General features: G+C 41.6%; 3 protein-coding genes across 3 annotated transcripts in view; 1 reads left to right on the top strand and 2 right to left on the bottom strand.

Annotated features, from left to right (window-relative positions):
• The window catches only part of fgf20b (fibroblast growth factor 20b), a 32,707-nt gene extending 31,509 nt beyond the window's left edge, over window positions 1-1,198 (bottom strand). The window contains exon 1 of the mRNA XM_049585175.1: window positions 988-1,198. The gene's annotated coding sequence lies outside the window, so the exon portion shown is untranslated. The remainder of the gene's footprint in view (window positions 1-987) is intronic.
• Window positions 28-18,525, top strand: zdhhc2 (zinc finger DHHC-type palmitoyltransferase 2). Its single transcript, XM_049585172.1, has 13 exons — window positions 28-497; window positions 4,736-4,762; window positions 8,461-8,555; window positions 9,303-9,423; window positions 9,602-9,671; window positions 9,782-9,814; window positions 12,611-12,731; window positions 13,073-13,205; window positions 13,820-13,946; window positions 16,485-16,577; window positions 16,871-16,986; window positions 17,084-17,161; window positions 17,243-18,525. Exons 1-12 carry the CDS (start codon window positions 371-373, stop codon window positions 17,122-17,124), a joined length of 1,104 nt encoding a protein of 367 aa, XP_049441129.1. The 5' UTR covers window positions 28-370; the 3' UTR covers window positions 17,125-17,161; window positions 17,243-18,525.
• Window positions 18,526-18,597: 72 nt separating this feature from the next.
• cnot7 (CCR4-NOT transcription complex, subunit 7) lies at window positions 18,598-26,659 on the bottom strand. Its single transcript, XM_049585173.1, has 7 exons — window positions 26,479-26,659; window positions 25,652-25,775; window positions 25,377-25,570; window positions 24,835-24,996; window positions 22,842-22,986; window positions 22,580-22,690; window positions 18,598-20,301 (listed from the first exon to the last, which is right to left on the bottom strand). Exons 2-7 carry the CDS (start codon window positions 25,766-25,768, stop codon window positions 20,170-20,172), a joined length of 861 nt encoding a protein of 286 aa, XP_049441130.1. The 5' UTR covers window positions 25,769-25,775; window positions 26,479-26,659; the 3' UTR covers window positions 18,598-20,169.
• Window positions 26,660-27,058: the final 399 nt, after the last annotated feature.

The following is a 27,058-nucleotide window of genomic DNA, read 5'->3' as shown; positions in this document are numbered from 1 at the left end:
GTCTCTGCGCGCGTGTGTGCATGTGTGAGCCGTCTGATATTTTGTTGTAGTCTGTACCAGTGATCTGAGCAGGACGATCAGAGGGGAGCAGTGCAGCAGCAGCAGCAGCAGTGGCGGCATCAGACACGGGCGGGAGGCTGGGACTGTAGGATGTTGCGTCTGAGCTGCCGATTAGGCTGATCAGAGCCGGAGCAACGATGCAGTGACAGTCTACAGGAAGACACGGGCACACACTCACACACATACACACACACACACACACACACACACACACACACACACACAAACACACACTCACACACATAGAGTGAGAAGGAGGGAGGGAGAGTAAACAGACGAATGCGCACGAGAAATGATCCGCTCCTAGACTATGGCACCGTCGGGCTCGCGTAGTATCAAGAAGGGCTGTCAGAGAGTTTTGTACTGGATCCCGGTCCTCTTCATCGCCCTCATAGTGGCGTGGTCATACTACGCCTATGTGCTCCAGCTTTGCATAGGTAAGACCCCAGCTGTCTGGGTAGTATGAGGACGAGGTGTGTGTTTATGTCTGTGTGAGTGAGTGAGTGAGTGAGGGGGAAATGCCTCTGACTGGTGTGTGTGGTTTTTTTGGAGATGGGGTGGGGAGACATTAGTGTTTCAGCAGTTTGTGGTCAATGCTGATTTTTTGGGGGGGGTGCAGACGACTGGCTTGTTGTTTATGCAGTGTGTGGACAGTGTCAGTCACATGACAACAACAGTTCAAGCAGGAATTGTCAGCATATTGTTAAAAAGAAGTGCCAGTGTGGTTTTGCATGCCAAACACAAGTTGAATATTTCCAAATCCTCATCATCTCACAGAATAAGAAGTGTTTTAACAACCTGTTCTTATTCTGAAGGAGCTTTTGTGACATATACATTAACACAGGGTGTATAAAATAGGATGAGTCCATGAGATTCATTATCTGAGTCCACCACTACCACTCTATCAGCACTATCTTAGAGACTTACTGTAATAGCTTCAGGCTTATGTAGTTGCAGAGCTTCATTATCTGAATTTATATCCTCCACCACAACACCAGCAGCATTATCTTTTGGCAAGAGGTCTGACTGTGATGGCTTTTGAGTCAGGGCTGTCTCCTTCCTTCATGCTCCCTCCGGCTGCTGAGCATTAGATGGTGCGGTTACAGACAGCGAGCCTTCTTGGTGAACGGTGAACACAGAGTTGACCTGGATAGTGAGTAATGGATTCTAGGATGTCTCAGAGGAGTCTCAGCAGCCTACTCATGTGCTCCATTTGGCAGCTTGTCAGACCACTAGGAAAGCAGATCTCCTCTGTCAAAAAAGGGGGATGAAATGGAGACGGTTTAATGAGACCAAACAGAGGAAAACACAGGGAGGGAGGGGCTGTTCCTAAGTCTGAGCTCCTCCAAATGTAGCAAGACATGATATCCAGCTTCAGCTGAAAGGGTAGTTTTTCTGCTCGTCTTTACACCTGAGATGTACTGTAAGGAGTCACTGGGTTCACTAGCAGGACTGGGGCCAGAGGGGTGGCCAGGGGTGGCACATGCCCCTCCTGAAATTTGATTTAACCCCCCATGGTGTCCCCCCTCCTTAGTCAGACGTTGCAGTGTATTCTCATAGAATGCTTTGTATGATATCCTATCAAAAATGCATACACAACAGTTGGTATGATATCCTACAAAGTAGCGCCCCATGAGTGACATTGCATCTTTGACATACAGTTACGTAATTAACGTGAAATTACAGGGGTTAGGTTTAGGCAAGTTAAGTTACTGTGGTCAAGTTTAGGAAAAGAAACATGGTGAGGATGTTCCCTTAAAGGAGCTATATGTAAGAAATATAAAGCAAATAGTCGTAAAATCCTCCTAATATGTCACAGAGACTAAGGAATAATATTCATATAACATATTGATCTCACCGACAACAATAGTACAGCCAGAATATTTGCATTTAAAAAACATTTTTACGGTCCGCAAATCATGTTTATGTTTTGAATTTGTGTTTTGGCCTATTGCGCCACCCACCGCCGTCTACCAGTCACGCAGTCAGTAGAGTCTCAGCATCAGTTACAGTTACGACTGAGCTACAGCAGCACGGCAAGCAGCATTAGCAGTGTCCCAGTACATAGCATTAGCAGCTGGCTACTCCTCATGAGCTGTATCCCGGCAGCAGCGTTAGCAGCAGAGAAGCCGGACTTGCTCGAACTGTCTGCTGGAAAACTGCAGATCAAGGATGCGGCGACGCGGCCCTGCCACGGTAGCCACCCGTGGGCAAACAAATCAGTCTCCAGCGTGCCGATGGCCAGCAACCTCGAATCTGTAGGGGAGGGGGGGCGGACATGACTCGTGGCAGTATTTTGAATTTGAGTGCAGTAACCGCTCAGGACTGCTTCCTTGTTTCCGCTGTCAGCATATTGGTCACGTGATCGCAGCCTTTCAAAATGCGTTGGATGTGTATGAATTTGGGCACATTAATTTTCGTAGGATAATATACAGAAAACAGTTTTTCTTTTTAGATTATTTTTTGGGGCTTTTTGCCTTTAATGGACAGGACAGAGTGAAGAGTGTGAAGTAGGGAGAGAGAGAGAGAGAGAGAGTGGGGGGACGATATGCAGCAAAGGGTTGCAAGCTGGAGTCGAACTCGCAACCACTGCAGCGAGGCATCGCCTCTATACATGGGGCGCTGGCACTATCCACGGAGCTACTGACACCCCATATAAACAGCTTGTGAGAACAGCCTTAAAGGTGATAGGTTGTTGGCTTCTTAGTACCATGAATGGATTACTGAGCGAGCCTGCTGTCAAATGACCACAAAGAGATGCAAAATGACAATATGACAATACTGAGATGCAAAACCACAGTGAGACAAAAAACAAGAACCAAGAGATGCTAAACAACTGCAAAGACACACAAAACGACTACAAAGAGACACAAAACAGCCACCAAGAAATGCTAAACAACCACAAAGAGACACAATGTGACCACAAAGAGACAAATAACTGCCACAAAGGGAAATAAAATGACCACAAGAAGACGCAAAAACCGCACAGAGATGCAAAAGCATCACAAAGAGACAAAAAATGACCACAAGAAGACGCACAAACACCACAAAGAGATGCAAAAACAACACAAAGAGACAAAAAGTGACCACAAGAAGACGCAAAACACCACATAGAGATGCAAAAAGCCCGCAAAGCGACAAAAAAAGACCACAAAGAAATGCAAAAACACCACATAGAGATGCAAAATGACCACAAAGGGATGCAAAACAAACACAAAGACATGGAAAAACAACCACCAAGACAAATAAATGACCACAAAAAGACCATAAAGTCACTCAAAATGACCACAAAGATGCCAAAGTGTCCCCTTCTTTAAAACTGTGCCCCAGTCTGGCCCCCTGATTCAAAACTTTCTAAACCCGTCCCTGTTGACCAGAGAGGACAGCCAGCGTCTGTCCCGGGATGACCCTCTTCTCGAGTTACTGGACGCTGTGACTCTGTTATGAGATATTGAGACATCCTTCATTACTGCAGTGTGACAGAAAAGCAAAATCATTGTTTCACCGGGCTTTTTAAGACCATCTTGTTTTGCATTCATTGGAACAAGAGCGACATTGTGATGTGTCCGGGTCACATGGGACGGACAGATGAAAACAGCAGCAGGAGGGCAGGACAGCGGTCGCTCAGGGCCAGCATGTGCTCTGCAAACAGACACAGAGACAGTTGTGTGAAAGTATTGTCAGCTGATACCTCTCGTTCAGCAGCTGAGTTAATCCCATTGTCTGGCTTACATAATTCACCCCAAGCAATCTGCGGTTGACCCACTTTCTTTTAAAGCACCGAACGTCAGCTTTTGAACAGTTGGTCCTTTTTTCCAAGATTGTTAAAAAATGCGGAATCAGGTGCTCTTTGGCTTTTTGAAGTTCATTTATTGTAGGGGACTGACCTTGTTGTTGCAAAAATACAAACAGGAGGAGATACAGAGCAGCACAGTGACCATAATGCACTCATAGACATTTTAATATATGTCTCTGCACAGTCTCTTAATCACACATACACTTATGCTTCACTGTCAGACTGTGGGGCTTTTAAGGCTGATTTCTGGCTGCATGCCTCGATTTAGCTCCTTGGCTCACCTTTCCTCAGTTCCTGCTTTGTGCGTGTGTGTGTGTGTGTGTGTGTGTGCGTGCACGTGTGTGTGTGTGCTGCTTCACAGGCTAACAGCTGAAGATGGATGGCTCTGTATGCTCAGCTAATCATTGCTTAGATATTGGGACAAATATAACAGTCTCAGCTAATTTCTTCCAACAGGTCTCTGCTTGTCTGTTTTTATGTTTGACTGTTTCACTGTGGGTGTGTGTGTGAGGGTTTTGGGGTGCTCATCAAGTGCAGCACACTCCTGTTGTTTCCAATGCTTTTTGTGAATGCACAGTTATGCTTGTCTACATGAGAGGATCAATAAGTCGAGCTATTCGATTGGGAGTGTGCTGTGTATTGATTTTATGACTGGTGTGGTATTAAGGGGTTACAGAGTCAGCATGTTTCAGTTTGTCTGATTTGAATTCAGAAGCCGACTGTCAGTCTATCATGTACGATACACCACGCAGAGGTGGTCTCTGTGCCAAGGATTTAAAAAAAAGAAACTTTTAATGTTGACCTACAAATGTGTGTTTAATGTTTCACCTTCTTAATTCAACAAAGGCCTGACTGTATCTTTTCATTTTCATTTTTCAGAGTCTATTGAAGACACGGGAGAAAGGGGTAAGTGTTTTGTAATGCTGTTTAAAATCAAGAGGAATCACAAGTGTCTTTAGCTGTTCTGCATCTGTTAGATGTTGAGTTTAGGCCAGAGGAGGTTCAACAGCCTTCAGTCTGGCAGAGGCAGCCCACATCAAAACACTATAATCAACTTGTATCAGCTGGAAGTGTGTCATAAGATTTTTTTTTTCCATTACCCCAGTTATATGTATAAATGCTGACTTTTATTCAGAGTGCATTTTGTAGTGTATAGATGAATTGAAAGATACCAGAACACAATTACATTTTATTTTTAGATGTGCTAGCAGCCTGGCTGTAGGGATAACAATGTTGGTCTGTCAGTGAGTCGATGCACCACTTCAGTGCAGAGTGAAATATATAATAACTGTTGGATAGATTGCCATTAGAAATTTACAGAAGTGTGCACACATTCATGGTCCCCACAGGATGCATCCCACTGACTTTGGTGATCCCTGACTTGCAAAGATGAGGTTCATTTTTCAAGGTGCAAGGTTATTTATTGTCAAATAAACAATAATTACAAGAACAGTTATTGTCAATAAAAAACTAGGGTCACAGATTCCTCCAACAATGCAATTTAAGTATTTATTAAACATAGTAATGATTTAAAATCACACAGGTAGAGAAAAAGAGAAGCTAAATATAAGGATATAAAGTAGTGCAAATTTAAGTAAATGATAAGATATGAAGGAAGTGATATACAATGTACAATGTATGCTTTGATTTAAAGGAAGGTAAACTGTCTTTATGTAATATACAGTGATCAGCCAAAACATTAAAACCACTGGTGGGTGAAGTGAATAACATTGATCATCTTGTTACAATGCAATGTTCCATTGAGAAACTTTTGATCCTGGCATTCATGTTAATGCTACGTCATGCACTCCACCCACCCGAACACCGTTGTAGACCAAGTAAACCCAAAGTAAATGGCACTTGTCGATGGCAGTGCCCCCCAGCAGGACAACACACCATGCCACACCACCTTAACTGCTCAGGAATGACCCGAGGAATGGGACAAAGAGCTCAAGGCGTTGACCTGACCTCCAAATACCCCAGATCCCAATCTGATCGAACATTTGAGGGACATGCTGGTACCCCAGAGGTACCCCCGATCCATGGTGGGTCCTCCTTGGACAGGACTTGGTTCTGACCTGTCAAGGCATGAACACAGGACCTTTGGGTGGTATCCTATAGTGTCTGGCACCAACGCGTTGGCTTCAGATCTTTTGGATCCTGTTGGTTGTGAGGTCGGGTAATAGCACATCCCATAGATGTTTGATCAAACTGGGATTTGGGGAATTCGGAGTCCAGGTCAATGCCTTGAGGTCTCTGTTATGTTCCTTGGTCCACTCCTGAGCAGTTTTTGTGGTGTGGCATGGTGCCATAAGGGGGGGGGGGGGTACCTGGTCTGCACTGATGTTTAGGTGGGTGGAGCGTGTTTGGTGGCAACCACATGAATGTCACAATTCAAGTTTTCCCAACAGAACATTGCACTGTAACAAGATGATGAATGTTGTTCACGTGGTTTTAATGTTTTGGCTGATCGGTGTAGAGTGACAGCAATCTGGAAATCCATCGGTAAAAAAAAAAAAAAAAGCCTGGAGTTTTTCGACTAACTGGAAGTGAAGGGGCCTCACGCCCTTAACTTCCGGCGGTGCCCCCAGGGAATCGCCGTGTTGTTTACAAATACTTCGGGTAGAAAACCAGCAGAGTTTAGCTATATATCACATTTTTCACGTCACTATATCACCGTGTAGACTAATCTGATGTTTGTTAAGTCTATAAACACAATGACTGAACAAACGTTACTATTTCTGTGTGCACGTAATTAATATGGTTATCGTAGATTAGCTGGGCTAACCGTTAGCTGTTCACATTAGCTGTTAGCGTTGTCTATAACCATAGACTGTATAAAAATAAGGTAATAACTCAATAAACGGTCCATGAATAAAATATTTTTTCCAGCGAATATCTTAGTTACAACATGATTGAGCTAGCAAAGCAGTTTTGTGTTGCTATGTGTGGTATTTATTCAGTTATGGGAAATCACGATGTCTAGAAAGCATCAGTGGCTGCAGCTGACAGGGACAGTTAGCAAAGCTAACATCAGGATGTCATCTGTTAAAAGCCTCCTGTTGCCGGATACGACATGAAACTACTCCAGTTAGCTCAATCATGTTGTAACTAAGACATCCGCTGGAAAAATTTTTTTTTTTTCACGTTGACGAGACGGCGTTACTGGAGCGGTCGCTATGGGCGTGCTATGGACGCGGAGCTTGCTGATTCTGTAGGTACACATTTCCTGGGGACACCGTCTTCCATTGTGATTGGCTAAAGTGCAGCATCGTTCAGACTCAAAGCCCCCCCCCCCAGTCATCTTTCACACAGGGCTGCCGACAGATTCTACAATGTAGATTGCAGAATCTGTCTTGGGAGATTAGAGTGACAGTGATCAGAGTGAGAGTTCAGAGTTCAGCAGTCTTACAGCCTGTGGGATGAAGCTGTGACATATCTTGACAACTATTGTATGGATTGCCATGAACCTTGGAGCTAGTCCCCCTCTGGATGAAATGTAATCACTGTAGTGATCCCCTGACTCATCTAGCGCCACCATCAGATTAAAATATGAGTTTGTGCAAATACTTTGGTTGATGACCAAATATGTGCAAAACTAATAAAACTCTCATCAGCCTCTGCTGTATTTTGTGTTTGGTGCTAATCAACAAATGTTAGCATGCTACTGACATGCTCAACTAAGATGGTGAACACTGAAGCTAGGTCTACAAAACATCAGCATGCTGGCACTGTCATTATTAGCATGCTGATGTTAGCATTCACCTCAACGCACACTGTGCCTAAACACAGCCTCACAGAGCTGCTAGCTTAGCTGCAGACTCTTAGTCTTGTTTATTCTGGGAGTGTAAAAAAACACGCCGTCACTGCCTTAAAGAAATACTACACCCACAAAATGACCATTTAAATATCAATTAGCCATGCTGTGTTATCTTCAGTTTGTGAGGAAAATTTTGTTTTTCGCATGCCTCAATGGAAAAGGGCGAACATAGTTATTTACTGATCACTGATATCCATTTTTAAATCCTTCATTCACCGTGGAGGCAAATGTGAAAGTTTTCTTCACAAATTCGAGAGTACACCGTATAACCAATTGATTTACAAGTGATCATCTTGTGGGTGAAGTATTCCTTTAATATGCAAATTAATGAACTAAACATAATGTGTATTTTTCACTCTCATTATATGTAGCCACACGAAACTGATATCTTTACAAAATGTTGCAGCAATCAGCACTAGAGATGACACCAAAATAATTGCTCAGAGTCTCAAATACTGTAAATCTATCTACTGCAATAATATTTCTCCCACCACACAATGTTAGAAATTAGATTCAGAATTAAAGTCGTGTTCATGTGAGTGCTGAGTTATTAGAGCTGACTTTGTCATATTTCTTTTTACATTTTCATACTAACCCAGTGTGCATTACTACAGTGAATGATAATGATGAAGTACTGATTGTGACATCAAAAATTATTTTTTTTATTTGCTATTAAAAACTAAAGAAATTACTCACACCAGTGTTATTATTGCAAATGAAAATGGTTAAATGCTCACCACTGATGATAGATGACGATGACTTGTTTATATTTGTCTGCTTTCAGTTATATACTTGCTGGTGTACCATGTCATCTTCATCATGTTTGTGTGGGCGTACTGGCAAACCATCTTCACCAAGCCCATGAACCCCCTGAAGGAGGTGAGTGTGTCTGTCTGCGATGCAGTGTTACTGTCGGCTGGGATGATGAGGCACGGTGAGAAGTGCAGATGTAGGTTACAGCCTCCCCATGTGATTGAACACTGCATTTAGACTAATAATACTTTCCAGTGGAAGTGCCTGGAGCTGCTCTGTAATGGCTCTGATCCTGACCGCAGCTCTTTGGCTCTGCAGGGTGAACACACACATGCATACATCTTAGAGAGGGCGCCGAGAGAGCGAAAAAAAAAAAAACAAGCCACCTTTGCATTTCAATTCTAACCGAGGTGGAGCTCCTCATATGAAGGCTTTCTTTTATGAGATATGAAAACTGGATCACTTGAGGTTTTGGGATTGTAATAAAAGTCACACTTCATGTGTGCTGTGTTGTTTGTTATCATCAGAGTTATTTGTTTCCAGTGTTCAATCATAAATTGCCTGAGTGGCTGAAAGTAATATCTCAGCTCTGTGCTGCTTTGCTCCCATTTGCCTGCTGGGGCAGAAAGAATCAAAACAAATGGAAGACACAGAAATTCCCTTCGCAGCCTACTGAGCTGCGGCTCCACAGCGACAGACATCCCTGCGTAACTGACACTAAGACAGCTTGTAGCTCATCTGACAAATGATTTGACTCTGTTTGAAAAATGCGAGGATTTGATTCATTAGAAATCAACAGCACTGCTCACAGATTGAACTATTGCTAAATTGCAGGTGTTGTTTGTCTTTCCCTGTGCGTTCCGCCTTACATAGTTTCACCTGTCCTACTCTGACAAAGAGCTGCTGGAGCGTGAAGATCGGGGAGAGTCTCAGCAGGAGATCCTGAGGAGGATAGCCAAGGATCTGCCCATCTACACCCGCACCAACTCTGGAGGTACAGTACAGCGTGCACTGCTGCTGCTGCTGCTGCTGATGCAGAACAACAGGAGCAGTCTAGACTGACATGCAGCTCTCAGAGCTCATTTCACCCCCGTCACCTTGTAAGTCTGTGGTCAAGTGTTAGACAGGCTGCTGCTGACGGCTGTGTGATTGAATTGGCTGTGTCTCCTCAGCAATCCGTTTCTGTGACCGCTGCCAGCTGCTGAAGCCTGATCGATGTCACCATTGTTCAGTCTGTGATAAGTATGGCTCTCTGCTCATGCACCTATAGAGATCAGACCACACCATATATTGCATTCTGGCAGGCAGAGTAAGATTCAATTACACTGACATCTGACCCTGCTGTGTTACAGATGCATCCTGAAGATGGATCACCACTGCCCGTGGTATGTAGTGGCAATAGGATTTAAAACTAACATCAGTGGCACTGCACTGATGTGCCACTGTACTCACATGGTGTTGTTATATCACTGTCATTAAATCATCTCCTTTTCATTAAAGGCCCCAGAGTATTCAGGCTCCATGGTTTCATCCGGGGAAAAACAGTTTTTCTTTAGCATCACACTTCACAGTCACATTCCAGTTAACGGGGCCTGTAAACACACATCACATGGAAGCACAAAGAGCTTGTGTACTGGACAGATTTTAATACAGTAACCTCTCATCCTGCCAGAAGACACGTTCTGGCAGCAGAGGGAGACAAAACAAATCTGCAATAATTCAGCTTCATGAAAGAAGCTGAATAGAAGCATATGTCATAAAGCAATAGGTGGTTTTCTATAATGCTCTGGTGTGAGTGTGTCCTCAGGATCCCTGATTGGTTGAGAATAACAGGTCTTCTAATTCACATGAAACAAACCTGCTGATTGAAGGTTTCCGTATAAAGCTCTGCCAGTTGTGATGCATTTACCTGTTTTTCAGGCTCAAACAGGACGGAAAGTGGGTCATTTAAAAAAACTGCCTGGAATAGTTATTTGCACATCCACAAAACCCCCAGTATTTACTGTTCCTCTGCTCCACTGTGTTTCTTCAGTTCCTGTATCTCTGCATTAAAGGAATACTTCAACCACAAAATGATTATCTGTATATCAGTTACTCACCCTGTGTCACAGTGAATTCGTGAAGAAAACTTTGTTTTTCTTGCATGCCTCCACGGTGAATGAAGGATCTAATTATGGAGACAATTTTTGATGAACTGGAGTAAATGGGGGCCGTGTTAACCACAGCAAATCTATATCAAAACATTTGTTTACAAAATCTCATACAACTCGTTATTATAATCCAAGTCTCATGTATCTAGTCATGTGCTCAGTATATCCCCCAAACACGTGTTTTGGCGAAAGCATTATAATATAAAACACTTTGGCATACTTTAAAACTTAAATCAATAGCCAAGGCTATTATTTGCTTAAATCACTGAAATCAGGAGGCCTATATATGGGACAGGTCTTTAATTCCTTTCACACAAAACTGTTGCTCAGCAAAGATGAGAAATACGATCAAATTGATTATTTAAAACAGTATGAATATACAGCACATCAGAGAGAGAGAGTGTAACGGTGCTCCAGGATTACGACACCTGGCATACCGTTAAAACAATACTCACAGCTTGGATTATTTATTATGAAAAATGCTTGAATATGAATAACTTACAGGGTAATCGAGGAATGGACACCTAATTTGAGGTAGCCAACAACCCGGTTTGATTCGTCCAAAGAATGTCTATAAAAAAAGAACTACTGGGCCTCTAATTGGGACTAGGCCCTCCAGTCACTTGGACAAAATATTAACATTCAGTGACTGGCGCTATGGCAGGTGTCACAGTACACGGCATTTCGCAGGAGGCAAATGATGATTTTTTGAGACATAATGATCAGATGTCATTGAGAGGTAACCAAAAGGGCCTAAACTACACATTGGAGGGATATATTCATTATTTTATTGTTGAGAAGGTCGATGAAAAGCTTAAATTACAAGCCAAAATTTACAGGTCACAGTGTACGCTTATGAACCGCATTTTGTTGCCATCACCATCAAAGACAACAAGTTAAAGTGCTGCTGAAGTTAAGGTTTTTGGCTCAGAGTATGAGAAAAGGATAACTGCCTTTTTATCATCTTTACCAAGAGTGTCTCTCCGTTGGTTTGGTGCTACAGTATTTACATTGAATCATTCAGCATAACGTTTGCCAACCTTTGTTATCTCTGCGATTACAGATAAGTTAATGAAGCTAAGCTCCAGAAGTTAACGTTAGCTTAACTAGAGCCCTTTGGACAACAGCTAACAATGATGTACGATCACCAAAGTACAAAACTAGAACAAAATAGGCTAATGAACTACCAGCAAACAAGGTGTCATGATGAACAACGCAGCTAGGAGCTAATGTTAGGCTAACTTTAGCTAACGTTAGCTAGAGATGTTAGAGATAACTTTATATTTCTTTCCAGCAAAGTGACAATATGTTGCCTCAAACACAATGTTGACTTACCTTAGAGCAGATGTAGACATCATTGTTAATCTTATTCACGTTGAGTTGATGTTGTGGTCTAACGTTACCACACAACTTTATCCAAAGGAGACACTTTTCTCGATTGAGATGTGGTTTAGAAAAGGATAAAAAATACGCCCTGTCGCCCAGCCTCTCAGGATACCTTGTGTTGGAGTTGCATGTACCCCATGCACACTGTTTGACCATTTTTAAACCTCCAATTTTAGAAAAAGCTCATAAAACTGAACAAAACTGACTTTCTGTGATGCATTTCAATGAACGTCCAGGCAGAGAATGTCTGAGTGTATGGGAATGACTATACGTACTGTGATTGGCTGATCGCGTTTGAGGGCGTGGCTTAGCCAGAGGTTAATTGGACTAAATAAGACTTTGATCATACTGTACGAGTTGATTAAGAGTTTTTAAACAGATGTTTTGTGATAGTTTTGCTGTTGTTAAATGTGGACCCCCTTTCACTCCAATTTATCAAGAATTCTCTCCGCTTTTGGATTCATCCCTCACTGTGGAGGCATGCGGGAGAAGTTTTCTTCACAAATTCAGTGTAACACCGAGTTGAGTAACTGATATGCAAATTATCATTTTGCAGGTGGAGTTTTCCTTTAAGAAAAGCTCTGAACATGTATTAATGATGATTATATTCGCAAACTGACCTGCATCCTTTCATTCGTGCTACAGGGTGAACAACTGTGTGGGATTCTCCAACTACAAGTTTTTCATGCTGTTCTTGTTGTATTCGCTACTCTACTGCCTTTTTATAACTGCGACAGATCTTCAGTACTTCATCAAGTTTTGGCTGGTAAGTAAAGCGTGCCCACCATTGATTATACTGGGGTTTTTTTCTTTAGAAAGTGTTGGGTTAGCACTAAATATCTCTAATCAAATCTGAAAAATGCAGTCTGTGTTAAACATTTGGTATTTGGTTTTTCTTTTTCACAAGGCTGGAGGTAGAGCACATTTCCGTCTGAGAGAATACCTGGTATGAACTAGTTAGTGGCACTGAGATAGAAGCACTTCAGTGAGCTCCCCTAGAACACTTGAGTAGAAATCTCTCAGATCCTGCTCAGTCTCAGAGTGTCTTAGTGTCCTGTGTATGTTGTGTTTTCAGCTGTGTTGATTGTCTGGTTATTTCCCCGTCAGAACGGCCTCCCAGACACTCAGGCCAAGTTCCACATCCTGTTCCTCTTCTTCTCGGCCTCCATGTTCTCCGTCAGCCTGGCTTCACTTTTCATCTATCACTGCTGGCTCGTCTGCAAGAACAGATCCACTCTCGGTAGGTGGCGTGCATTGTACCTACGTGTGTGTGTGTGCATCCTGTTTGTGGATGCAGTAATTATATAGCCTCTGTAGGACAGCAGCTCGCTCAGCTCTGTGTATGCTCACTAGCTGCTGCTTATGGTGTCATCTTTCCACTAATGATGAAGGATGTTTCATTGCATTTTTCCCACCGTCAGTCACCGTCCTCATCAGTGCAGTGATTTGATGAGCCTCTCTGGGCCGTTATCAGACGGAGCAGTCTCTCATTATGTGTGCACAGTGGCACACTTTGTCTGTGCATTGAGGAGAGTGGATTATCCAGAGGAGTATGTTACAGTGTAATGCAAAGACACAAGGCTCAGAGCAGTAAGCAGCTTAGTAACAGACACTGCTAGGAAGAGAAGTCACACATGGTGGCACAGTCCTCAGATCTGCTTCTCCTGCACAACAAAGACACTTTCATTCAGAGTTGTTTCACTGACGCAGCCATTCAGCGGGAGTCGTTCATGTGTTGTCTGAATGGGCTCCTGCTATTAATCTGAATAATAGATTACAGAAAGACAGAGGGAGTGCTGCATGTATTCATCTCCATGTCAGACTGACTCTTCTTCTCTGTTTCTGTCCTCTCAGAGGCTGTGCGCGCTCCAGTGTTTCGCCACGGCACCGATAAGAATGGCTTCAGTCTGGGCTTCAGTAAGAACTTCCGCCAGGTCTTTGGTGATGAAGTTAAATACTGGCCTGTTCCTGTTTTCTCTGGGTAAGGTCTCATGGGCAACTGTCAAAGATATTCAGAAGACATGAATATATATCTTATTTTCCCCTCTGTTATCTAGTTTTATATTTTGCACCTACTGTTATGTTATTTTAGTCTTTTTGTATAATGGAGTCTTTGTCTCTGCACTCTCCAACTTTGCACTGCAGCTGCTGCACAGCAGTTTCCCTCAGGGTATAAGTCTACTTTATCTTATCTAATCTTATTTTATCTCTTCTTAAGAAAATCCTTAGGTTTATTTATCAAATAAAATTATATTTAAAAAGAAATATAAGATTAAGAAGGGCAAACTAAAGAAACAAATTCAATAAAGCAAGTCTATAATTATTGATAACTTCCCCCAGCAGGTTGTTTGACAGTCTAGCAGCCCTCATGACCTGTAATTTGAGTCTAGACTGAAGGACAAGCAGGTCAGAGACTTCCGACTCTGCTTCAACAACCACAACCCAGTGCACCTGCAGTGTGGCTATGACTAAAAATGGGATCAGGAAAATCAAATCTGACTTTCAACCTGTTGAGAAGCCACAGATCAGGGTTATGGGTCTCAATAGAGGACTTTTATTTTGACAAAAGACATTTACGCCATACATTGATGCAGAAAAGGAAGTGGTGCAAAAAAATTCACCAAAAAGTACAAAATTGAATGTTTGATGCTCTAAACTTTCTGGCAGATGACAATAGAACCCCCCGTTTTAAAAAACCTGAAACAAAACCTACACCCTTGGCAATGCGTCAAAACATGATGTCAAGGGCATCTTTTCTTTCTTTATTACACACTGATCAAGTGTACGTGAGTGCATTATGCTGGTATGTCCAGTTTATGAATTATTAGGAGTTATATAATGTATTAATATTTATAGAGGCCACTTGGTCCAGTTGTATTTTTAACACACGCATCTGTATACAGCACAAACTCGACTCAGAGTTCAAAAAGGTCTAATGTGTAGGATTTAGTGGCGTCAGTGGTGAGGTTGCAGAACTGAGGCTTCTCCTGTGTGCCAAGTGTATACTGTAGCAGATGGCTTGCAAATGCAAAAATGTGAAAGAGCCAGTGTTTGATATGTCTGTTCTGGGCTACTTTAGAAAAATATGGAGGACTCGGTAAAAGAGGACCTGCTCGCGAATTTGTGTTTCCTAGGATGCCGAAGGCTTGACCCGCCATACTCTGCCTTACACTGCCTCTAATTGGCTAACTCTGATATTCTTACCCTGACCAAGCAACAAGTACTGGTCTATCAGAAGGAGAGTAAGGCAGGTCATGCCTTTACTGACATAGGAAACACAAATTTGCAACCCGCTTCATATGTAGATATAAACAGCTCATTCTAAGGCAACAAAAACACAGTTTTTTTTAGTGTGGCACGGTGATGCAGTGGTTAGCATTGTCGCCCTTATGTGCGGAGCTTGCATGTTCTCCCCTGTCAGCATGGGTTTTCTCCAGGTACTCCGGCTTCCTCCCACAGTCCAAAGACAAGCAGGTTGATTGGTGACTGTAAATTGCCTGTAGGTGTGAATGGTTGTCTGTCTCTATGTGTCAGCCCTGTGATGGTCTGGCGACCTGTCCAGGTTTAAGTTTAAGTTAAGTTTAAGTTTATTTACTTTATTAATCCCCCTGAGGGGAAATTCAATGTTCAATGTTCAGTGTTTCAATGTTGTACCCCACCTCTCGCCCAATGTCAGCCACAATAGGCTCCATTCTCCCCATGACCCCCATCATGAATATTATGTACCTTTTCTGCCAATAGGTGGCCCTAAATCCTACACACTGGCCCCCTTTAAGGTCATTATGATGATGACGTACAGTTTTTAGATGCTATATCATATCATGTTAAAATCTAATACTGTGTTTCAAAGTCACGATTGCATCTATAACTGTAGTTCATTCATATTGATTATATAAATCCTGTCAATCAGCATCAATATGCACAGCGATGGTACACATCACACACTTCTTCAGTGCCTCTGTAGTTGAAATGATCTGACTCAGGGTGTCAGAGAAGTGCTGAATGAATGAAGTCGCTCCTCAGCTCTGGGATTAGAGAGCACTGCCACTTAGTTTGAAACAAAATGGTTCAGAAGAGGGGAAAGTCCCAGAGGAGACAAGAGAGCACCATCTTCAGTAAACAACAACAACAACACCACTGTGAATTCATGCCGAAGCTCCAGTTTTGCAAAAATTAGTAATTCATGCTGACAGAATGAATAATATTATGAATATACAGCTTTTTGGCAATCGCAGGCAAATCATTAAAACATAAACCCCAAGTTTTTACAAACAAACAATTCAGCTCAGATTCAGCTGCTAATGGGAGACAGAAGCTCATTTTGTTGCAACAACTGGTTACTATGGATTTATTTATTCTGTAAACTAAGCCCCCACTGTGATACTCAAACTCATGGGAAGCTTCTTCTCTTATGTTGCTTTGCAAAACAATTTCTTTGTGGTAACAGTGAAGTTTACGCAGATTTATTACCTGCTAGTTATCTAAACATCTTTCTACTGTGTTTACTGCTGGCTTCCAGTTTAGGTGACGGGTGCTCGTTCCCAACCTGTCTGGTGAATCTGGACCCGGAGCAGCCTTCATCACCCACTGGCTCCAACCCTGCCAACAAGGGGTGAGTAAAACACGTAGAAACACACACATCACATCACATAAAGTAAAGCACAGAAACAAAAGAGCTGCACAACTGCAAGTCAGCCCTCTGTAGTTAATTAACCCTGTAGGTTTAATGATGCAGGGGAATCACCTTGAAACAGTCACAGCGTTGCAATTTTAATTAATAATTCAGATCACAGAATTATAATGATAAGAGAATTTTATTCAGAGAAGAAAGTGAGCCCAAAATACTCCACAGCTGGGGCCAGGATTCCTGGCTTCACCCCTGCTTATGTGTATTTGTGTTTGCAGTGCAGCAGAAGGCCGCCAGTTCCCCTCCAAGCCGCTGAGGGAGTCTCAGAGCCGACTGCTCACCAGCACCCCCTCCTGGTCTGAGAGTGACAGTGCAACAGACAAAGACAGGAAGGGTGAAGTTATATTTCTTTTAATAAGTTTCTCAATAGCTGCCTGCTCACATAACCCTAAGAGAAACACTGACTTTTAATGACTTAAATGTTTGTTCAGGTGCCAGTAACCCAGGGATGACCATAGAGAATGAAGCGTAACCAGAGTCACAGATAGAGGTGACACCTTCAAGAAAAAGTGAGTGTTTCAGTCCTATAGAAACTATCCACATATTAAGATATAAAATCAACATCTATTACCATGTGTTTCATCCAACAGGTCTATGCCGCCCCCTCCTCAGTGTTTGTGCCTATCAGAATGTGACGTGGTGACATCAATATTTGTTGTTTTCTGTACTGCACCCTGCTTCTGAGAGGTTTACATGACTGAGATCAGACTTATATAGGCCTAATTATCATCCATCAGTATTACTCTTATTGCAATCAGCAACAACTCCTGCTGCTATCTGAAAGTTTTTGGGCTTCAGAACAAATTGCATTCCAACAATCATGTTTTGTTTGTATATGAATAAGCACAGAGCAGCCATGGACGAGATGTTTTGCACTTTGTATACTAGAAGAACAAACTGAGCTGCTTTTGTATGTCCCAGTTCATGTCACGGAGACAGAATTATCTACATGTTTGTTATTTCCGTAGCTTAGCGCAGAGGTAAATGCTGTTTTGAGTTTGCCAAATGTTTGCACATGAAGTATAGAGTAGTAGTGGTGTTGATGTGATGTAACTGATATTCCTTTGGCCATTTTTTTTCCCAGTGAAGTATTTTGTTTTGGAGGGGGGAGGGGGGACAGGTGTTCCACCCACCATGTTGAGTGTCGTGGAAGTTGAATCGATGCATGCTCTCATCTCAGGATGTCAACACAAACACACCTTGTCGTAGTGAACTGTACCACAGGATGTTCTCCCCTTTGCTTGGATTTATTTAAAAAAAAAAGTGTAGTCGTTAGTAATTACATTTGAATAAGGGCTCTTTTGACTTGTTATAGCATGAGTGAGGACGTTGCTGTCACACTGTAACACCTGAAAACTGGTGCTGAGACAGCGTGCGTCCCCTCTGCCAAATATCTATTCAGCTGTCTGGTAGCCTAACAGTACACGTCAAACTGCCGGCCAAAAGCTTCCTGACTGTCTCTGGAGGGCCGGCACACCGGCCGCCAGCAAAAGCCTCTGTGTAATGCTGCAGATCTGTTCACCATCACAAAGCAGATACTGTGGAGTGTTTTTCTAACTCACAACATGATGTTGTGGACGTACTGCAGAGCAAAAAAAACAAAGATAATCAGCTCCAGCTACTTTGTGCAGTATCTTTTCACCTTCTGAGGATTCTGTCTGTTCTCATCTCTGACTGGAAATGATTAAACCATCACTGAAAATTTGGTAGAATGTATGCTTGTTTAAAAAAAAAAAAAGCTTCATTGTGACAGTCAGTGTCAATCTATATTTTTCTATTCTTCTGTCTGTATGACTCAAGAGACAATATGGATGTGTGAGGCAATGTACTGTACAGTTGTGATGCCTTAAAGAATAAAATGAGCTCATCTTCAGCCTCCTTCAGCTCCTTGTTGCACGTCCAGAAGAACTCTGAGTCATTAAAGGGATGTAACGGGCCAAGAGCATTGTACGGTAGAAAAAGTTTCAAGCCTTTATTTACAAAATAATCTAAAAACAATCCTCTTGTATATTGCATATTCCTTTTTTACTCCATTGCAGTGTGGAAGATGTGCTGCAGAAAGAAGGAGAAGCGTTTCAGTTATCAGTCTCTGACGCTCGGGGAGGTTAAAAGAAGTCTTGAACCTACACGTCAACACACACCTATGGAAGTTCAGGATACTACTATAACAACACAGCATTTATTCAAACATTTTAGTACATGCGGCTGTTCTACGCAGCATGAATGAACGGGAAAGCAATACATAAAAAAAAAAAAGGTCATTCAAAAGGCCAGAGCTACAAGTGTAGTGAACTCCACTGGAACAGAAAGATGCATGTTAAAAGGCAATGCTATCATTTTTCCATCGAGTAACAGTTTTCTCTTATTTTATTACAACACTAGAACTCTACAAAACCCTTAAATTCAACTAAAATTTACTCTCAACAGAGTAGTTCAGGGTAACCTCAGCATGTCTTACTGCAGGCGAGTGTTTTTATACTTTTTCAGTTTTTTAAGGTCTGGTGAATTTGGTTGAAATCAACTGCAAGACCATGTCGACAAGGTGATGCATGTGTTCATATGTGCTTGTGTCAATGAGGGTGTTTACATGCACAAACAACCCATATTCCTCTGTATGCACCTAGTACATACTGTAAATATCCTTGAAAGCAATTATTCTGAACGTTATCATGAATACAAACAGGAAGAACTAATGGTATAAAGGAAAATGAGTTCACTTGTTTTTTAGTATCCCCATCTGCATACTGTATAAGCAGATTACACCGGTTAGTTAAAGGCTTCTCACAGTGGGATTAGAGCTTATTCAGGTCATTACAAACATTATCTTTATATGAACAAATGAAAAAAAAAATGAAATATTAATGTGCACATAAACACACTCCCTTTCTCGTTATCATACAAGAGATCCAATGACAAAAGGGGACACGCGATGTCCCAGCGTCGAGTGGAGCGTCTGTTGGATGTCAGATAACCAAGACAATAAATTAAAGTTTTAAAAGAACAAGAAAGCAGCTAATATTAAGGCTGAACGTGGTGAGAGCGGTTGTTGTGATGCTAAAGGTTTATGTTCTCAATGTAAAATGGGAACGTAGAGAAGGCAACAAAGAGGAGAAAGACACCAGAAATATTGTTTTCAGCTTTCCATATAAAATCAGGTTAGAGCTTTAAAGTGCAAAAACATTTCTACAGAACATTTTAGGAAAACTAAAATCCCATCTTTTCAAGCATGTTAAATTCAACTGATTTACACCGCTTCGTAGGAATAAAAGACTAAACTCACACACACACATGCAGCCAGCAGGGGCATGTGTGAGGACAGCTGGGATTTTTTTTTTTGACCATCATATTCAGTTGTCTAAGGTGAGCAGAGCCTATGAGAAGCAGTTTGCTAAATGACGTGTGTATGTTTTCTTGTTTATCCATTATCGTTATCATCATCCGGGTGACGAAGCTTGGCTTTAGCGCCGCACCGATTGTGCATGTGAACCGCAGGATGGGAAGAGTTTCAGAAGTGATGTCACGACTGCTGCTTGTTTGCCTCCTCTTCGTAAGCGTTCCCTGTTCCGTTCTGGACGTAGGCTGAGCCGGAGCCGAGCCCATACAAGTGACCACAGTACTTGGCATCATCGATATGATCCTCAAAGAACATCTGGGGGAAAAGCACAAAACACAGGATACTGAGAACAGATACATGTTCATTTAAAGGAATACTCACCTCGTGTTAGGTTGAATTTGTGAAGAAAACTTTGGGATTTTTCTTTGCATGCCTTCAGTTAATGAAAAATCCAAATATTGGAGCAAATTCTGGATGAATTGAAGTCATAGGGGTCTGTGTTTAACAACAGGGAAACTATATCCAGACACCTGTGTACACACTCTCACACTTCCCAAAAAGACAGCTATTTCTGCTGGGGAACTGAACTGAGAGAAAAAACTGTCTATGCTCTCTTCAAAGCCAGACTCCATTGAAAAAAACAATAATTTAACTTTGCTGAACAGGAAAGCTGCTGATCTACCACTGCCTTGGTCTGTAGTTTGTTTGTGCCATTGTGTGACTTTGGTAAATCCAAACTAACCCCTCAAAACACGAAACTCACACAATAACATAAACAAACTACCTATGGAGGCAGCAATAGACCAGCAACTCCTGTGTTCTGTGTTGTATAATTGCTGTCTTTGTCAGTGGAGTCTGGCTTTAAAGAGAGCAAAGACAAGTTTCACTCCTAGTTCAGTTTACCTTCGATAAAGGTCTGTCTGTTTGGGAAGTTCTGAGCATACGACTGGATAAATGACACTTAGATAACACTGCACAAGTTGTGTGAGAGTTTGTAAACAGATTTCTTGATGTAGCTTTGCTGTTGTTAATGCGGACCTCAATGACTTCAATTAATCAAGAATTTTCTTTGTTTTTGGATTCTTCATTTACTGGAGGCCTGCGGGTAAAGCAAGATTTCTTCTCGAATTCAATGTAACACATGGTGAGTAAATGATGTGAAAATGGTAATTTTGCAGGCGAAGTATTACTGTAATGTCATATTATGAAATACATCTGGTTTAAATCATATCCACTGGAACTGGTCATAAACTTACGCTTATGTTAACATTATGTGAAATACAGGCACTGGAGTGTTTCTTCACAGCTCTATGTGCTGGTAAATTATGCTATAAAGTGAAATGCACAGCCATTAATGCAGAATCGTTTAAATCTGTCCATTTTATATATTGTCTGTCTTTTTTTTTTTTTTATCATTTACAGCTTTGCAAAGCACTTTTTTTTTTTTAGAAACTCAGATTTCATTAGATAAGTATTCTGAGAAATGTACACATCTCACTGTAGTTTCCAGAGAGCTGCACTGTGTTTACAAAATAGAAGACGGAAGCAAGTGACTGGTTCATTAGTCTATGAGAACATAAGTTAATTTACAAAAAAAATCTATTTTGATAGGCAATTTATCACTGAAGTTACTTTTTCCAATAAAAAATGCTAAAAGACATGAAGTTTTCTGTTCTCAAAATGTGAAAATTGTGTGAATCTGCTTCTATTCAATATATTTAGGTTACATTTAGGGTGACAACATATTGTCATTCAGACATGTCACATGATGTTTGTGATGACTTCACTCAGACATGGCCAAACATTAATGTAAACTCTTGTTTAAAGCTGAAGAGCAGGACTTCAACCTAGAAATGAAAGTCATGCCAAACAAAGTCACACAATGCTGATTACGCCTATCGCTGCCAGGGAAATCTCTCCGTATTTCGCAATTTCTAGAGCTGTGGTGTCTGTGTCAACTTTCTCATGCTGGTGCACCAGAGGTGACGCATTTTATGTTAACCAGCCAGAGCTGAAGGGGGCAGGAAGGGGAAAAGACCATAGCAAAGAAGCAGCAGCTACGAGTGCTGCATATTTATTAAGTCATTAGTGCAGCTGACATAATTATACATGAATAATATCCAGAGAAATTGTTGGTTAGATTATTGCTGTTTGTACTGTGTGTTTTTTTTCCAATTCTTTTTGTACGCTGGTCTGGTATGTGAAGAATCCTCAAGAACTGGAGATTAACCCTTCTACGGTGGTTCATAGTTTATCAAACTGATTTTGAGTATAAAAGGTGATTGCTATAAAAAATTGTTAAAGGGATCTGTCTCTTAGTCTCTGCATGTTTTATCTTGTGCTGCAGCAGCCTTTGTTTATCTGATTGGATTGCGTTTAGACTCATGCCGTGTTGAAAGATACTGAAATGTTACTTCATAAGACTGGTGTCATGGCTATTATGTAAAACTGACCAGGGTGCATATTCAGATATGAGACTTTCATGTTAAATTGCCATCAGATTAACAGTCTAAAATGGTTTAAGTAACACTTTGACCTGGCTTTGCAAGGTTTGAGTTTCACAGGGATCTCCTCTCTGCCCTGAGGAGCCTACCTCTCTCATCTTGAAGAAAGCCATGCCTGTGAGTAAAGAGTCAGAGCCGGCCTGATGCTGTGGTCCGATCCTCTCCAGCTCCAGTTGCTCAGCTACTTCCTGCAGCCCTCCCTGAAAACACAGCAACGTCTGTCTATCAAGTCAAAGTAAAACCTGAGGGCCACACTCACAAGAGATCACAACAGACATCAAGGTGTGAAGCTTTAAAATGAATAAAACAGGAGAAACTCTGAGCTACCTGCTGAAATATTTATCTAGGTACCTTCAGGTTTTTACAACTCTTCATGAGGTACTTGACATCATAAATGACTGGAAAGTACAAGCGAAGAATCTCAAAGAAGTCCACCTCCTCCTCAGGCAGGTTTGCGTTGGACAGAATCTTGATCAGGTATCCAAAGTCGTAGCCACTACAACACACATATACACAAACACGTGCACAACTCTTAACTATGTTCTTGTATAAAGCAGACAGCAGGAGGCTTTGAGATATACTGTCACTTCCAATCTGCCATGACACGAAAAATAATCAAAGACAGGCAGACTCTTCATTTACAAAAAGCTCAACAAAGGCAATTTATGAAACAAAAGTTAAGGCAGCTTTGAGGGGAGGCTTGATGGTTCACCTTTAAGGAAGGGAATTTGAACTACTGGCATGGTGTTGCCAGGGGAACGAGTAGGTTTATATTGTATACTGTTTGTTTCCATCGGTCTGCCATGCCATGTATTGTGTTTTCCATTGAGGACTATGGATGCACGATATTGGATTTTTTGCCAATGTCAGATATTTCGATATTTAACAACTTATTTGGCCAATAATCGATGCTGATAGATACAGCCACTATTTTCTCCACCTAATTTTAGTGATTATGAAGTCTCTTTAAATCTGACACCAGCCAATACAGACGACGTGCCAATATTATCGTGCATTCCTATCGAGGACTCTTGGAAGTAAGTGCTTTCAGTAATGCTTTTAAGTGCTATCCTCAGGGATTTCTGTGTCATGATACATCATTGTGCTTTTAACTTCCTAATGAACAACAAGTCAAATTAATCAGTGGCTAATAGAAACTAAAAACGGTGAATAACACGTTAAGTATACTAACAACAAACCAATTATCCACTAACAGATAATTCTCAAAAAATTGGTTACAATTAGGATGACTTAAAGGTATACTATGCAGGAAATGCTTGGGCTACTCTTTATAAACAGTATCACAAGTGAAAGTGAAAGCAAAATCCAGCTTCGTCCGCTTGGCTTTTGCCTCACTATATTTGCGTTTTTGTTTTGTTTTTCCCCTGCATTGTGTCCGCAATGTTTTTAGCTTCCACCTGCATGCCTGGCTGCTGCTAACATTGTGGAACCTGTTCGCTACCTGAAGATAAAAACACTGTCACACACTTCTAGCAGGTCAAAAGTGATGATTGAGAGGGATTATGTGTATAGTGACAGTAAAGATCATTCTATTCTATTACTTTAGTCAAGAAATCCTGCATAGTATACCTTTAAAGAAATAGGATTTCAAAAACAGAACAAACACAAATACGCCAGGAAACAATATAAATAAAAACAACATGACATTAAAGCCTGTTGGTAAAAATGTGTTCTAAATACCTGAAACAGATGACAGTGGTGTTTCATACCTAAGCTTTGTTTATTTTTCCAAAGCCTGGTTATCTTTAGCCTCAGTTTGCCATGGAGACACAGTGGGAAACTGAGTATGAAATGAAGATGTTAAGCTGCAGATTGTAGAAAAAAACTTGCAAAAGGCTGCTCGTCACTAAAGACCAAATATAACTATGTAAGTGTTTATTACAACTGACCAGGACACTTAAGCAGGATATTTATATCCAGTTTAAATGTATATTACAAAAAAAAAACTTAGCGCTTTTCATTGGTCCTTCTGAAAGGCCACGGCAAATATCATGAGTAAACATTTAAACACAGGGGGATGCCTGTGTGCAGACATGACAAAATATACTACACATTAGCACACTTATAATATAGAGAATTTGGATAAAAGATACTGCGTATCATGAATATGGTGGTGCACAAACACAATAAAATAATACCCTATTATACCAGAATAAACACAATGTGTCTGATCAGTGTTTGATTATTAACAGACATGCAAAAAGTGAAAGTAAGAGATGTTATACCTGGGAGAAAAACTTCTGCAAATATGAATCCTGTTGCTGTGCAGCTCTCTACTTTATGTACAACTGTCTGCTTAGAAAAAACGTTAAAGGCAATATACCTGTGAAAAGACAGCCACTTGACCCCATCACAGAGCACCACTCCTGACGTCATCAGCAGCTCGGCAAAGTACAGCGTCTCGATGCCTTCGTCCTCGTGCTTCTTGAACTGAATCCCTGAAGTGGTCAAGAGCTCAATGGAGTCCTGTGCGTACATATCTTCTCTGATGAAGACAAACACATGTCACACTGTTATTATTTCAACCACAAAAGACAATTGAGCAAGTATGAGAGCACTAACTGCACGTCATTATTATAAAAATAGTCTGCACTTTATAAGCTGTGACTCAGGTGCTGTGCTCTGTCAGTGTGTGCAGTTCAAAGACTTCTAAATCTTGCCCTCAGGCTTCTAAAATGACAATCTGCATTTGAAACACTGCCAACTAGGTGATTTGTTTTGAAGCTAAATGTGTAACTCTCTCTGAAATCACCTCTGTGCATGCTGTGAGCAAGCTGAGATACTCTACCCAAATACTCAACTACATGCTATGGATGAATTTGAATGGCACATAAGAAGTAAAAAGAGTGGGAGAAGTCATCTTACGTGAGGTTAAACTTAAAATTGAACTGCCATGTCGATGTTCCCGGAGGGTATTCCCCTTGTTCGTTCATAAACGTGAGGCCCAGCTGGATTATCTTGAGCAAATCCACATTGCAGCGCAGCAACTGGTACTGATAGTCAGCGTTGCTTCTGAACTCTCCGATCGGTCTGGCTACTACACCTGGAAACTCTGTGTCCTGTGAGAAGACAGACAGCTCATGATGCAAAATGTAAATCCAGCTGCGTCAGACAGTTTTCATCCCCTGTGCACCACTCACCATAGCAATGTAGTTGTATTTTCGGATGACATGTCGGATCCTCTTCAGCTCTTCCTCCAGGTTGTTGGCCCAAACCTCACATATTCTTTGGCTGTGATCCACAGTAGCTGCGGGCATAGTGCCACTTCATGTACAGAGAAAAGACATACAGTAAGAAGAGACGACAGTTGGTCATAGAGCTGCCCCAACATGCTGACCTGTGACAGATCAAATGGTAAGAGGTGGCAGGTCAAAGGCATACAGCATATGACACCCAAGAAGTGCTGACAGACCATTTTGGCTTACAATAGATAATGTTGCAATATTATTTGCATAAAAACAACTTGCTCTGGGTGTCAATTCACTGATACCTCCATGGCAGTCTCAACACTGAAGCTAGTTCAACCTCAGAGCGGATTGTGCCTCCTCTCAGCTGGGACACTTTGCCTTAACTGCTCAATTAACAAGTTATTTAGACGCTAACAAATGTGCTAACACTTGACTCATGACATGCTGGACGCGCTTTGCTTGCTGCTGTTAACATTAGCTCGTCGCAGGCAGTCTGTAGCAGCACTTTGGGCTAGCTAGGTTACCTGTAGCAGTTAGCAGGCTACAGACAACATGCTAACATGAGCAGGACAGTGCTAGCTGTCATGTGGGAGGCTGTGTGACACACTTCTCAGATACACAGCTAGCTCGACAGATAATATGAGTGTGTGCAAAACGTGAAAGAGACGAGTTAACTAGCTGCGCACACACACACACACACACACACACACACATACTCACTGACACACACTCAGCGCCACTTTGACACTGCAAAGCTCACTGCAGCCTCGTGAACTTACCGTTCCCCAAACCGGGCGGGTGTGTGTTTAAGTGTATACTATCTGAAAACTGTTAGTTTGTCCTACGTTATTGTGTCGGGGTTTTTTCCGCTAACTTTTAAATAGTTTATATTCTGTAATGTATCGATGTCAACCCACGGCTGCCATCATAGCTGAGCCTACAACACGACGTCATCACGTAAGCCACACACGTCATGTGCGTATGCGTCCGCGTCCTATTTGTCCAGTGCTCGTGCCTCAATAACTTCTTATGTGTAAAAACGAAAATTAAACATTTAAACATTATCCCATTTCTTTTTGTTCGCACACTGTTACATTTTTTACTCATATTATTAAGCCTTATTTTTCAGTTTTATTTTTTATCTATTAGTCACCTGTTATGACACAAATACATTGTGAATATCTATCTATCTATCTATCTTGGATAACTTTTCCTTTATGTTCAGACATAAACTGTTGCACATGTCTTGCATCTTATATGTGTATGGTGACAAAATTAAACAGGAGGGGGACATAACTGGATTTCATCCCTACTGTTGAATAAAAGTACTTGGTCATCGGTCAACCTGTGTGAGTTCTG

Source organism: Epinephelus fuscoguttatus, linkage group LG9 (assembly GCF_011397635.1).
Source record: "Epinephelus fuscoguttatus linkage group LG9, E.fuscoguttatus.final_Chr_v1".
NCBI classification, from domain to species: Eukaryota; Metazoa; Chordata; class Actinopteri; order Perciformes; family Serranidae; genus Epinephelus; species Epinephelus fuscoguttatus.
This window is presented reverse-complemented; position numbering and strand designations above follow the sequence as displayed.